This window comes from Cornus florida, unplaced genomic scaffold (genome assembly GCF_030987335.1).
Source record: "Cornus florida cultivar Cherokee Brave unplaced genomic scaffold, ASM3098733v1 CherokeeBrave_3.0.0_Hap2_Chr06, whole genome shotgun sequence".
NCBI classification, from domain to species: domain Eukaryota; kingdom Viridiplantae; phylum Streptophyta; class Magnoliopsida; order Cornales; family Cornaceae; genus Cornus; species Cornus florida.
In genome coordinates, this window is record NW_026775576.1 from 104,751,073 (window position 1) to 104,766,812 (window position 15,740).

The 15,740-nt window shown below is 37.0% G+C and overlaps 1 protein-coding gene across 1 annotated transcript; it reads left to right on the plus strand.

Annotated features, from left to right (window-relative positions):
• The first annotated feature begins 13,891 nt into the window (after window positions 1-13,891).
• Window positions 13,892-14,788, plus strand: LOC132313601 (uncharacterized). The gene has a single exon (XM_059812439.1). The coding sequence runs from the start codon at window positions 14,265-14,267 to the stop codon at window positions 14,589-14,591; it is 327 nt and encodes a 108-aa protein (XP_059668422.1). The 5' UTR covers window positions 13,892-14,264; the 3' UTR covers window positions 14,592-14,788.
• Window positions 14,789-15,740: the final 952 nt, after the last annotated feature.

The window sequence follows — 15,740 nt, forward strand, 5'->3', positions numbered from 1 at the left end:
CTGCTGAATCTGATCCCTCAGCTCTCTCATCTCTACCGGTGCCATCCTATAGGGTGCCCTAGCAATAGGCGCAGTGCCTGGAGCTAAGTCTATCACAAAATTGATCTCGCGACTAGGTGGCAACCCTGGAATCTCTTGAAATACAACCGGGAAATCCTGTACAATCGGTATGTTATCCAATGACACAGTAATCCCCTCCTTATTTTCCTCATCCACATGGAACAAATAGGTGCTACCGCCCCCTTTAGAACGTGGCATAGCTACTACATACATATCCTGACCAAGTATGGTAAAAATAATAGATCTATCAAAACAAACAACTTAGGCATGGTAGTGAGACAACCAATCCATCCCAAGTATCACATCATAAGTGTGCATGTCCAGGACCAATAGATTGGCTAGAAATCTGAGTCTGCCAATATCTAGTGTCACAGGCCCATCACTCTCATGTATAATAGCTGTATCACCCAATGGTGTAGAAATACCCTGAGGTCTAGTGCATACCCTCGTCCTCATCCCAGACAAAGCAACAAAAGTCCTAGCTACAAATGAGTGTGTAGCACCCGTATCAAATAAAACACGTCCATGCAAACTATGAATAAGAAACTTACCCTCAATAGTCTGAGGTGCCTGAACATCCTGTGGCATGGGGTTATACACCCTGCCATAGTGTAACTGCTGTGGTGTCTGTCCCTGAGTCTGCGGCGGTGCCGGTAAAGCCAGATGTGTCTGTCCCTGAATCCGTGGAACCTGTGGAGTTGGTAGAGGCACTGGCGCCCTCTGTCCCTGCTGCACATACTGTCTCTGTCCCTATCCTTGTCCTGCTTTAGGACATTGCCTGGTGGTATGACCATACTCTCCACAAGTGTAACAACTACCCTAGAAAGTATCAAATGGCCTCCTCTGTCGGTTAGCCTGTGGCTGACCCTGTCCTGCCTGTGGTCCCCCATTCTGTTGCCTCTGAATAAGTGCCCCATTCCGGTGAGCATCTGAACCACCTTTGTGCTTCTTCCAAGGCTGTTGTCCTTGGAACTTGCCTTTGTCATTCTGCCGGTGACCATTGCCATTCCCCTTTTCAGCTGACTGATTAGTAGAGTCTTTATCCCCCCGCTTCTCACCACGAACCTGTCTGATGTCCACAGTCAACTGATACTGTTGTAGAGCGGCGTCTACCACCTGAGCATAGGTAGTATAGGCTGGACTACCTGTAATAGCTCTCTTGATAGACCACATCAGTCCCTTGACAAAACTGTTGTGCTTCTTCTCCTCTGTATCCACCTCCTCCGGTGCAAAGAGAGACAAGCGTGTGAACTGCTGCTCATACTCCGCCACTGTCATGTTTTCCTGCTGCAGACTTAGAAACTCGGTCTTCATAGCTGCCCTGACTGCATAGGGAAAATATTTCTCATCAAAGCGAGCACTGAACTCATCATAAGACAATGTCATCCTCTCCTCTGAGGTGGTAACTGACTCCCACCACTGTAGTGCATCCCCAACTAGCTTGAAAGTAGCAAGCATTTGCTTCTGAACCTCCGTGCACTGAACCAAACGAAGATGACGCTCAATGTCCTGTTTCCACTGGTGAGCTGCTCTCACATCGGTTGAGCCTGAGAACACAGGTGGACTCCCCTTTGTGAAAGAGCTCCTAGCCTTTCCCCAAGAATCCGTCTGAACCACTGGTGCTGGTACAGGTGCCGGCTGTACCTGAGGCTGATTCCGAAGTGCAGCTGTTACCCCAGCCTCTATAGCCCGAGCAACGAGGTCATTGAGGTGAGGAGGAATCTCTGGATCTCTGACTTGGTCCAGAGTCTATTGAACATTCTCCTGTTCCTCCTGAAACTGATCCATGTCATCTTGAAACCCAAGCCTTTGCTGCTCTTCCTCCATTTGCTGACGCCGTAGGAGATATTGTTGCCTACGTGCCGTTCTCCTTTCCTTCCTAGTTCCTTGCATGTTCTGTCCATTTCTAGCGTTAACCATTTGTTAACACGAAAAGACAGACGTCAGTACCCTTTCTATACGAACCATAAGGAATACAATGAATCCTAACTTAAGCTCTATTCAAGAGAAAACGCTACGCGGAAGACTTAATACGAAAACATCTTAGAGACACTTGAACTTGGAGTGCTCTGATACCAACTGTGATACCCCTCGGATCCGAGACACGGGTTGATCAGGCCCAGGCCCAAATCTGAGGGAATATCAAACAATTAATATTTAATAATGAACACGGAATACAAAGTAAATTAATAAATAAAATTAAAGCTGGAAGGAACTAAAAATAGAATCCGCAAAATATTATAATTATTAAAATCCATCAAACCCAAACTCCGAAACTCCATCAGTTTACAACTTAGGAATCCATCTCTAGTGGACCCCTATTAAACATCCAAACGGAAGATAGAACAACTGTAATAAACGTCCAGAAATAAAACTATAGAGAGAGCCCTACATCGTCAGAAGAGTGAATAGAGACCTCTGCTCAGCACGAACACGTCTAAGCCTGGAACTGTCGTGTACCTGAAAAATAGAAGTGGGTCAGGCCCACGCGCAAGTTCTATACTACTACAATCCAAACAGATGCCCGATACGCATGTACATCCTAAACAATTCAACAATAGCTAATAGTCCGTAAATATATATATAGTCACACTAAAGGACTCTCACTGGACTACAGGCTGGTCTCAACCTGAATAGAGGTAACATGCTAAAACACACACGAAGTGGGTATATGTACCTATACCTAAACAGGGTACACCTCCAACCATCGTAGCCAGCTACACATCCCGATGCATATACGCTCCCTAGCTATCGGTCCTGAGGCTCAAGCTCATACCGAGGCACCATAACAGTACATATATAAAATCCATCCAAAATCCCTGGTATTGCCGCTCAACAAGTAGTTGCCATGACAATACAAATCCACGGGACTTAACTTTTAGTTAATCCCATCCTTATTCCAAGTAGGTGGGTAATGGTATTGTTTTAAAAACCAAACCCATCCTTAGTATGCCACCGTCCCATACCAGTGCCTACTTTCCAATCCTCCAGTAGTCAATAATACCAATAAATCAAGTATATATCAACTAAATTCCAACATCCAACATTCAATGTTAGCAGTGATAAAATAAGCATTGATAAACAGGGTCACAACAACAACATATACATGCCCAATTTAAGTTGTTCCCTTTAGTCTGATATAAAGACAGAATTAATTAAACTTCCATTTAACACCTTACAAATGACATACAGATATGTAGGGTATGTATTACAAAATCCTAACCTCCACAGTTGATACTAACTGTGATAATGTAAGCATCAAAACAATATTCACAGTATGTATGTAGACATGCTCAAATTATAGTGTTCCACAAAACCGATCTAGTGTTAAACTTAAATCCTCCTAGTATTTAAGTTCCAACAGTTGCTATTACAGAAGTTAAGATAGCTATCATCTAGACCTATCCTTCCAATAATTTATACTAGCAGTGGTAAGGAAAAACGTGAACCACAGAACCACAATGCATCCACAAACATGCTTAGTCTAGGTTGAACAAGCATACAACACTACTGTAACTACCAGTTTCATAGTAAAACAGATATCATTTTAGTTTGGTTTAATCTTCATTAACCCTGGAATCATTTAAGAGTGCAAAGAGTATGAAGCCTGAGGGAAAGAGTAAGGATAGAATCTTGGCTCAGAAACTTTTGTTCAAAGTTTCAACGTCGTCTTCTTCAAAAATCCCTGCAAGTTCCAAAACCCGGTTACTGTTCACGGGTACGAAACATTATTCTCGAACTCAAAATCTAATCTCCACCGTTCAGATTGTGCGACACTGAGTCATGAACCTATCCTCCAAATTTCAGCTCGATCGGACCACGGACGAAGTAGGATCGAATGTTTGATGAAATCTGGGCAGAATGGAAAAAAAACCTGTGCGACCTAGTTACTGTTCACGAGTACGAATCACTGTTCTCGAGGTCAAACTCTGATCTCCACCGTTCAGATTGTGTGTCACTGAGTCATAAACCTCTCCTTCAAAATTCAGCTCGATCAAACCACGGACGAAGCGGGATCGGATGTTTGATGAAATCTGGGTAGAATGGAAAAAACCTGTGCGACCCAGTTACTGTTCATGAGTACGAATCACTGATCCCGAGCTCAAACTCTGATCTCCACCGTTCAAATTGTGCGTCACTGAGTTGTGAACCTCTCCTCCAAAATTCAGCTCGATCGGACCACGGACGAAGCGGAGTCGGAGCTTTGATCAAACCTTGGCAAAATGTGAAAAACTGCGTTTTTCCTTCTCCACTTCCACAAAACGTGTGCTTTGTTTAAAAAAACCCTACACAGACGTCTACCTTATACTTATAGAGTTTTCCTAAACCCTAGGTTCATTTAAGTCCAACTCACAATCCTAACCGGCCCATCCAATTAACGTAGAAACCTACGACGGCTATAATATAAAACCCTAATTTATACTGTAATTAAAACTCTAGTTAGATGTATTTACCTAATTACCCTATTCACCATTAAATACTTAACAAATAATCTAATTGAACAAAATAATAATTAGTAAACCCAATTAAACCAAATAAGACACACATAAAATAAGACACACATAGAATAATTAAACCAATTACACTTAAACCATTAATGTCAATTAAATAATTAAAACACTAACAAGTAATTCCAATCAAATAACTAAACCAATTACACTTAAACCATTAATGCCAATTAAATAATTAAAATACTAACAAGTAATTCCAATCAAATAACTAAAAATAAATATCATTTAAATAAATTAAATCACCACAAAAGAAAACAATTAAGCACCTAATAAAAAAAAATAATGACACATAATCAAATAAAATGCATTTAAATAATAAATTAAATACCATTAAATACCAGGAATATCCTTTTTAAAATTAGGGGTATTACAATTGAAGCTAGAAAGAATTCATTTGTTAAAGCAACCACTCAAGTGTAATAAGATCATTGCTTTGCATTCTACATATTATGCAATTTCTACACTACAACTCACTAGAAGAGCATTCATCACAAAGAATCATATATGGCTCCAAACTAAAGAGACAAGTAAAAGAAGCTTAGAGTAGCTAAACCGAAAAAGTTCCATAATTTACCAATGACCCTATTCACCCCCCCTAGGGTCATTACTTGGGCAACAGCAATGAATAGTGAAAAAAAAAAAAAAACATATTTAGTAAAAACTGTTTTGTTTTGTACAATACCAAAACGTTTCATGAATAGAGGCCAAAAATTAAAACAACAATTCAGTATTTTTATATATTTCCGCACTGTAGTGTTTGGCACTGTAAAATTTTATTGAAAACACTCTCAAATGACATTTTTATACTAACTATTATATTTTTCAAACCTGAAACACTTTTTCACCAAACATGTTTTCATATTTTTATTTCTAAAAATCTTGTAATAAATGGACATTACTAAACATGTTTTCGATTATTATTTAAAATGCTCTACAACAAAACATTTATAGTATTTTGTTTCAAATTAAAACAAAATGCGTACCAAACATACCTTAAGCAAAAACTCATTAAGGGTAAGATGCTATGTTATAAATCACTCTCGAACGCAAAGCAATGCTATCTCATAAAAGACATCATCAATTTATTAGCCATTAATTTTTTACCAAACATGTTTTCATATTTTTATTTCTGAAAAACTTGCAACAAATGGACATTACTAAGCATACTTTCAATTACTATGTAAAATTCTCTATAACAAAACATTTATTTTGTTTCAAGTTAAAACAAAATGCCTACCAAGCATGTAAGTAAAGGTAATGTTGAAAAAGAAAGATTCGGTAGTAATACTACCAAATATTTTTAGCTGTAAATATAATATTTGGAGGATATTTGCTATAAATATAATATTGGTCAATGCTGTAAATTAGAAAATTATTAATTAGGCCAGCTAGTTATTGTAATCAGTTTTCCAATTTTGTGCTTGTATTATCTCCTATAAAGAAAACCCGTGTAAACTTGTGAATATAGTGAGCTAATATGAAAAAAAGTTTATTCCATATTTCTTTCCCTTTCAAATTTATATGGTATCAGAGCCACCCTAAGAAATTTGGAAAATAAAAAATAAAAAATAAAAAAAAAACCTAATTTTTTTTCTGCATAATTTCTTTCCTGATCAACCATGTCTGACGTTTCCTCCGTGTCAACTCCGCCTGTCACAACCCAGCCAACCAATCCTGCAACCCAAGCCCCCAATACCGATTCTCACTCGGTTCAGATCACCAATATTTGCCTTAATGGTGACAATTATTTACGGTGGTCCTAGTCCGTTCGCATGTACATTAGAAGATGGGGAAGGATCGGGTACCTAACAGGAGACAAGAAGTCACCAGCATCGGAGGACCCAACGTATGTGACCTGGGATGCAAAAAATTCAATGGTGATGACTTGACTCGTGAACTCCATGGACGGGGATATTAGCTCCAACTATATGTGTTACTCTACAGCCAAAGAGCTCTTGGACAACGTGAATCAGATGTACTCTGATTTAAGAAATTAGTCTTAGGTCTACGAAATGACTCTAAAACTTGGTGAGATTCAGCATGGAGAAGACTTAGACACCAAGTATTTCAATTCATTGAAGCGCATTTGGCAAGATAGGGATTTGTTCAATAATTATGAATGGAAATCCATTGAAGATGCCAATCATTACAAACGGGCCGTGGAAACTCATCGCATTTACAAATTCCTTGCTGGACTTAACGTGAAATTTGATGAAGTGTGGGGACGGATCATTGGCAGGACTCCACTTCCTCCAATTGGTGAGGTGTTTGCTGAGGTTTGAAGAGAAGAGAGCCGCAGACATGTAATGTTGGGCAAAAAGATTACCAGTAGGCCCGTTGAGAGTTCTGCCGTTGTTGTTGTCGAGACTGCTACTAATAAAACAGTCAATTTTCAGTGAAAACCTAAAGAGAAACCACAGGTCTGGTGCGACTTCTGCAACAAACCATGCCATACTCGGGAGAATTGCTGAAAAATCAACGGAAAACCAGCGAATTAGAAGAGTAGCAAACCTGGTGACAGCAATAGGCGTGCGGTTCCTACTGCCAATGAAGCTGAGACAAGTCCCTTGAGTAAGGAGCAAATGGATCACCTCTGAAGCTGTTGAAATTTAATTCCTCATCTGGTATTCCTAGTGTTTCTCTTGCACAAACATGTAGTGCACTTAATGCCCTTTCTTGTTGTTTAAATTCTGCTCCATGGATCTGTCACGCCCCAGATACCGTAGTCTGCATTGTGAACACAACACGTAAACAATCACAGACTTAAAATTAATAAATATCCCTGTAACGTATCTCAACAATACATCCACCTATCTATTTCCCTTTTTCAAAAACAAGTCTAAAAATAAATAGGTAAGATGCACATATTACAACTTTAAAGTTTTAAAATCTGAAATAACCTTTATTAAATGTCAGCAATACTCTAAAGAAATATAATACAAAACATAGTCTATTATGCGGAATAAAACACAACAACACCAGCCCCGACTCTCTCTACAGCTGAGGAGGAACACCCTCCACACCATCCATATCATGACCTGAAAAGATGTGTATAAAATAGGAATGAGCAACCACAGCTCAGCGGGAATTACTTAAAATGCACTCCTTAATACCTCCGTGAATCCAAACAAAGAACAGACACAGGATAATGGGATCATACAAGCTCGGGAAAACAGAATATTATATAAGATAAGAAAATGAAGTGTCATGCAATGCCAATGCTAATGCCACTGACACTTCTCATTTCCCAAAAATCCCATTTTCATCACAAAAAGTTAATGTAATCTGCCCAGGGCTGCTCCCCAGTACCACGAGAAGAGAGTTGGTCATCTATCCCTGATACAAGGTCACTCCTTGTGATCATTTTGGGGCTCTATTGACACAACTACGCATAGAGCCACTCTCTACGTCTCCTCTAGATTTCGATTAACTGCACAGACAAGGCAACTCCTTATCCGGTTTTAAAATCTTTGATTCAATTCCCTTTTCAAAACTCACGGATACAAGGCACCTCCCTATTATCCAGTTTTCAAAACCATTTAATGAAACATTTTCACCTTCCTTTTCATTCCAACATCATCCCCATGCTCATGTGACATACATATACATTTGTATAACATGATATACGGATAATGGAATGAATATGGAAATTTCAACTCATATACAATATCATGGTATTGCATTTTAATCCACACACAAGCATGGTAAATTAACAGGCTAATTAATCCATGATTGTATAACATAGGAAGCATGCTGTCTAACTCACATTTACCACATAACAACATAAACATTGCTTAATAACATTGAGAAAATCAAGTACCAAACTTCTCATTTCAAGAAATATCATAACAACCAACATTCAAATTTTCAAGTAGCAGCCTATGTTTACAAGGTCATAACTTTTTCCACAGTTGGAATCTAAGGCTCAAATTATTATCATTGAAAATCTTGTTTCGAGCTAGTAAATTTAGACTCAAAAATCGCTCAATTTGGATTTAAAATAAGGAAGTTATGGTCAGTTGAAGTTCGGGTCGCTGTGCAGGAAATTCTGCAGATTAAAGCGCAAACCTGGCAGCCTATGTTTGAAGGGTCATAACTTTTTGCACAGTTGGAATCTAAGGCTAAAATTGGTATTATTGGAAATCTTGTTTCGAGCTAATCAATTTAGACTCAAAAATCGCACAATTTGGATTTAAAATCAGAAAGTTATGGTCAGTTGAAATTCAGGTTACAGTGTAGAAATTAAGGTTGGCAGATTCGTTTCTCAGCAATGTTTTAAGCACAAAACACATAGAATTGATTCCTTAAAGGTAAAAGGTGTGAGAGTTAAGTAATCCTACCTCAAAGAAGCTTGAAAACCTTGCAAGAAAAATTAAAAGCCTAAGAATTGAATCAAAGCCACCAACTTTGTAAACAAAATGAAGAACACCAACTTTGACATACAACCACCTCTTCTCCTTTTCAAACCAGATTTTGACAACCCCATAATTGGAGAATGCTCACAACTTCTACACCAAAAAGGAAGCCCATGATCTTAGAAATCCTTTTCATTTACAACACTCTACCAAAATCTCAACATAACCCCTTCAACTAAGTTTGAAAAGAAGATAACAATGGAGAAGGAAGAAAAGTGACGAAAGGTTAGTTCTGCAGAATATATTTTGTATAAATCTTTTCTAACAAAATAACAATATAGATATACATTAAGTGACTTATCATCTATATAGGTGTCATGCCCATAATCTAGTCAAAGGTAAAACTAAGTGAAATGACCATAAGGCCCTCAAACAAACACAAAATCCCATTCATGCCATTTGCATGAAAATGTCCACAATGCCCTTAAACAAATACCAAATGCCAAATATGCCATACTTACAACAAAAGACCATAATACCCTCCATGAAATACCAAATGCCAAATATGCCATTAGCATACTAAAAGTACTCAAAGTCTATAATACCCCTCATGAAACAAATAATGACATTTAATTAAATTAAATACATTTGCACATAATCATAATCCAGACAATAAAGATAAAAATGCATAAATGCCAACATGTCCGGAAAATGATAAAAATGCCAGTTCTCACAGGATCATCGATTTTGGAGCCTCTGATTATATGACCAACCTTTCCAATCTTTTTAGCACTTACTCACCATGTTTTGGCCTTGAAAAAATTAGAATTGCAGATAGTAGTTTCTCACCTATTGCAAGAAATGGTTTAATAAAATTATCCGAGAATCTAGATCTTAAATCTGTTTTTCATATCCCTAAACTAGCCTGTAACATTTTGTCTGTGAGTAAACTAACCAAAGAATCTAATTGTCGTGTAATTTTTTGTGATTCTTACAGTGAATTTCAAGACTGGAGCTTGGGGAAGAAGATTGGTAGTGCTAAGATAATAGATGGACTTTACTACTTTGATGATGGCTTCTCCAGTAACAAAAAGGCTCAGGGCCTTAGCAGTGTTAGTTCTAACTCTGTTTATGAACAAATAATGTTTTGGCATTTAAGACTAGGACATCCTAACTTTCTATATCTTAAACATTTGTTTCCTACTTTATTTAAAGGTTTGAATTGTTCATCGTTCTATTGTGAAAGTTGTTACTTATCTGAGAGTCACCGTACTACTTATTTGCCAAAACTTTATACTTCTTCAAAACCATTTTATTTAATACATAGTGATGTGTGGGGACCTTCAAGAGTCACTTCTCTCTTTAGGAAAAAATGGTTTGTTACTTTTATAAATGGTCATACCCGTTTATGTTGGGTTTATTTGATGAATGAAAAGTCTGAGGTTGAAATTTTTTTTAAGAATTTTTACACAATGATTAAAACTCAATTTCAAGCAAATATTAGCATTTTTCACATCGATAATGGAACTGAGTATTTTAATGAAATTTTGGGGAGTTTTTTTAAAAGAAAAGGGTATCTATCATCAGTCTACTTGTGTGGATACCCCTCAACAAAATGGAATTGCCGAAAGAAAAAATAATATTTACTTGAAGTGGCTCGTGGTATAATGTTTTCAATGAATGTTCTAAAATATCTTTAGGGGGAAACTATTTTAATAACTTCGTATTTGATTAACAGAATGCCTAAACGTGTTTTAAAATATGGCACGCCGTTAGAATGTTTCAAAAAAAATTTCCTTTATTAAGGATATACTCGGATTTACCTCTAAAAGTTTTTGGTTGCATAGCTTTTGTTCATATACCCAATAATATTCGGTCCAAACTTGATCCTCAAGCTGAAAAATGTGTTTTCATAGGGTATGCTTCTAATCAAAAGGGATATAAGTGTTATAATCCCCAAATAAGAAAATTTTATGTGACTATGGATGTCTCTTTCTTTGAAAATAAATCATACTTTCACAAAAATTCTCTTTAGGGGGAGAATGAGGTAATGGAAGATTTTTTTTTTTTTTGGGATTTGTCTCATACTCCTTTACCAAATGTGATTGATTACTTCACCTCATCCTACTGTTATTCACAAAATTCAAAGTCAGGAACAATGTGATAAAACCAATGAAAACAATGAAGGCAATCCTAGTCATATAGTATTAAACATTACTGTATCTGAAACAGGGGAATAATCACTACAACCGGGCACAAAAGTTCCCAATACTGAGCCTCTGGTTTATACTTGGAGAATACCTCGTCAAAAGAGTTAAAGTCAGCTTATTCCTCTTGGAAATGATCAATCTCAACCTCCGGGAACTAGACCTCCAGATATCATATGTAGTTTTGTTCCTAACTCATCTACAGTTCATGTTACTTCTCTTAACCAAGAACCATCAAACCTTAATATTCCTATAGTTGTTAGGAAATGTATTTGAATCAAATATCCAAATCCAAAATATCCCATTGTCAAATACATTTCTTATGAAAAACTTTCTCATACTCATAAGGCTTTTACCTCCAAAATCTCACACTTGTTTGTCCCGAGAAATATTCAGGAAGCTCTCGATGATCCGAATTGGAACTTAGCAGTGATGGAAGAGATGAATACTCTTAGAAGAAGTGGTACTTGGGAGATAATTGATTTACATAAAAAGAAAAGAACAGTAGGCTGCAAGTAGGTCTTTACTGTGAAATGTAAAGCTGATGGTATCATAGAGAGGTACAAGGCAAGACTAGTAGCAAAAGGGTTCACCCAGACCTATAAAATTGATTATCAGGAAACTTTTGCTCTTGTAGCCAAGATAAACTCAATCAGAATCTTGTTATCTTTGGCTGTGAATTTCACTTGACCATTACACCAGTTAGATGTAAAAAAATGCCTTTTTAAATGGTGATCTTGAGAAGGATGTCTTTATGAATCAACCACCTGAGTTTGAGGGAAAATTGGGACCTAATAAAGTCTGTAGACTGAAAAAATCTTTATAAGGTCTCAAACAGTCCCCTAGAGCTTGGTTTGAGAGATTTGGGAGAGCTGTGAAGAATTGTGGCTACTATCAAAGCCAAAATGACCATACCATATTCTATAAACACAATAGAGAAGGAAATGTTGCAGTCTTAATTGTCTATGTGAATGATATAGTCTTGATAGGTGATAACAATAAAGAATTAGAGAGACTAAAAAAGAGACTTGCAGCTAACTTTGAGATCAAAGATTTCGGTGTCTTAAAATACTTTATTGGAATGGAATTTGCTAGATCCAAAGAAGGTATATTTGTGAATCAAAGTAAATATGTTCTTGATTTACTTAGTGAGACAAGTCTGCTAGGATGTAAACCAGCCGAGACACCCATTGAGCCCAACCTTAAGGTACAGCCTTCTAAAGATGATGAAGTTTTGAATAGAGAACAGTATCAAAGACTTGTTGGAAGACTGATCTACTTGTCACATATACGTCTAGATATAGTTTTTGCAGTATAGTTAGCCAGTTCATGCATTCACCTGGACGAGAACACTTTGATGCAGTCTATAGAATTCTCTGATATCTAAAGGGGACCCCTGGAAAAGGTATACTGTTAAAAAACAGTGGCATTTACAAGTTGAAGGTTATACTGATGCGGTTGGGCTGGGAGTGCTACTGATAAACGGTCAACTTTTGGCTACTGCACCTTTGTTGGAGGTAACCATGTCACCTGGCGGAGTAAAAAACAGAATGTGGTAGCAAGAAGCAGCGCAGAGGCCGAGTTTAGATCAGTTGCTCATGGAATTTGTGAGGTGTTATGGATTAAGAGACTATTGGAAGAATTAAAGGTCTTTAATCCGTTGCCTATGAAATTGTATTGTGACAATAAAATTGATATTTCGATCGCTCACAATCCAGCGCTCCATGACAGAATAAAACACGTGGAGGTAGACAAACACTTCATCAAGGAAAAGCTCAAAAGCGGATTCATCTGTATGCCGTACATTCCTACTACTGAGCAAGTTACAGATGTGCTTTCAAATGGTCCTACAAGATAGTTCGATAGACTAATTGGCAAGCTGGTTATGGAGGATATCTTCAAACCAATTTGAGAGGCAGTGTTGAAAAAGAAATATTCGGTAGTAGTACTATCAAATATTATTAGCTATAAATATAATATTTGGAGGATATTTACTGTAAATAGAATATTAATCAATGCTGTAAATTAAAAAAATTATTAATTAGACCAACTAACTATTGTAATTAGTATTTTAATTTTGTGCTTAAATTTTTTCTATAAAGAAAACCCATGTAAATTTGTGAATATAATGAGCTAATACAAAAAAAAAAAAATCATTCCATATTTCTTCCCCATTCAAATTTATAAGGAAGATGCTATCTTATAAATCATTCACGAACACAAAGCAATGCTATCTCATGAAGACATCATCAGTTTATCAACCATTAATTTTTGCAACTCTCTCTCTCTCTCTCTCTCTCTCTCTCTTCCTGCCTGTGTTGCAACACTTATATGGAGTACAGGCAGGCTTCTTTGCACTGTCACCATGAAAGATGTTCTTGGTCAATTCACTCATTCAGGTGATTTATATCTATCAAAATTAATCGCATGTAGACAAAATAGCCAACTAGCTCTCTCTCTCTCTCTCACACACACACACAACCCTACACACACAAACACACACACACACACACACACACACAACCCTACCCTAAAGTTCTCACAGATCTAATAAACAAGATAAATAGCACATCACTAAGGACAAAATGGGGGGAAGTTTGAGAGAAAATAAAATGTCTTTGGTTCTTGGGGGTCACACGTTAAACTACAAACATGTGATAGGAGAGTAAAAGGACAAATTGGGAAGAGAAATCAAAAGAAACTCATCACTGACATGTTAGCCAGTACCTTTCTAACTTTTGTCCAAACAATTATAAAAGTTGCTCAGGGAATTCAAACTGCTTCTCCCAGCTTATATACAAAATCCAAAGTAGCAAAAGTGAATAAATGATAATTGCATAAAGAAGATCCAATGTATTAACTGTACCAACACCCCTAATGCTTTCAATAATGGAATCCTATTTCATTTTTCCCCATATTTACAACATAACCCCTCTATCTCTCTCTCTCTACATTTTATTCATACTCATAGCATCATTTTAGTGTTTCTTCTATGGTCTCATCTTCTCATTTTCAAACTTTTTACCTCAAAACTTGATATCAATACATTTCCTCTGTCTCTCTCCATGTATGTATGTATGTGTGCATTTTGTTTTGTTCTCACAGTAGCATTGTCCGCTTAGTTCAGGTTCATGGTTATGTTGTCAAGGACTGTGGTGGAAAGGATGGACAATCAGCTACCACCACTAGTGGAGGGGCCGCCTATGATGGCGGAGCCAAGCCACTCTACCAACCGGTCAATTGAGACACTGGTGGTTGTGTTGGCGGTGATCACCATCGTGGGTGTGATTGCAGGGATCATTGCTCGTCTGTGTGGTGGACGACATTTTGGTGGCAATGGGGAACATGACATAGAAGGATGGGTAGAAAGAAAGTGCCGGAGCTGCATCGATGGCGGTGTTCCGGCTGCGCCGCCACCGGAGCAACCAAAGCCAGCAACAGAGGAAGCAAAGAAGTGAGAACAGATAGAAAGAGATTATAACCTATGAAGTACTATTAACAGGTCACCACGTTCAGTTACTATATTCGGTGTAGGATTTTTTTAGATGTTACTCTGTCTTCCCCTATTTCCTTCCTGAATGAACATTTCTTTTGTGAATTGTTAGTGTGGTTGATATGATAAAGCTTAACTCCTTAGCAATGCATAGAAATTACTTCTTCCTCCTCATTCCTCTCTCTCTCTCTCTCTCTCTCTCTCTCTCTCTCTCTCTCTTTTATTTTATTTTATTTTATTTATTTATTTATTTATTAAGTATGAAAATGGTGATTATTTTATTTTGAAAGGAATAAAACAAAATAAAGAATATTTCGTTTTGTAAGATTTATCTTTTTACTAATTTTCTAACCTTTTTTTGGTGACATTGTTCCAAAACAAATTCATAAGAAAAATAATAAGTCTTTACTTTTTAGGCTGTAGCTGCACAAATTCATTTTTCTTCTCTCTCACTTTTTATTTCTACTTGTTTAGCAGGAAAAGAATTATCACACCTTGAAACATTGATCCAATTTCAATACATCACTCCTCTTAAGATAAAACTCATTTTCCATGTTAGTTCATCTCTCAAATATAATGTCAAAAAAAAAAAAAGGTTACTTCACATTTACAGAATGTAACCGTTGCAATTCCTGAATCCTTTTTTGCTGTAAATTTATCAGGGTCTTTTGGAAACTTAGCCGTTACTAATTCTTCCTTTTCTTTTCTTTTCTTTTCTTTTCTTTTTTAAAAAAAAGGGATTAAAACATGATGCAGCCAACCAGACTATCATGTCTTTTGACTAAAAGGGGGTCTATTAAACAGCATTCCAAAAGGTTTGTATGTAGGGTCTAGTCTTCTAGATGATGAAGCATAAGCATGCCCCGCCTCATCATCTCCTCTTCAATTTAAAAACATTCTTCAAGTCTCTTGTCAACACTACTTCCAAATAATATACAAACACACACAGTATAATATATATATGACCAAGAAGACAAAGATATATGAATCATTACTTGGTGTAATGGATTGACGGACCTAGTAAAGACAATGATGAAACAAGTGAGACTGCAAAATGAATATCAGAAATGATGTCTTTGGTCCAGAATATGCCGCATAAGTATGCTCCACCTCG

Bases quoted from the DNA above. Each gene is read 5' to 3' on its own strand.
- LOC132313601 (XM_059812439.1), top strand. From the start codon at position 14,265: ATGGTTATGTTGTCAAGGACTGTGGTGGAAAGGATGGACAATCAGCTA.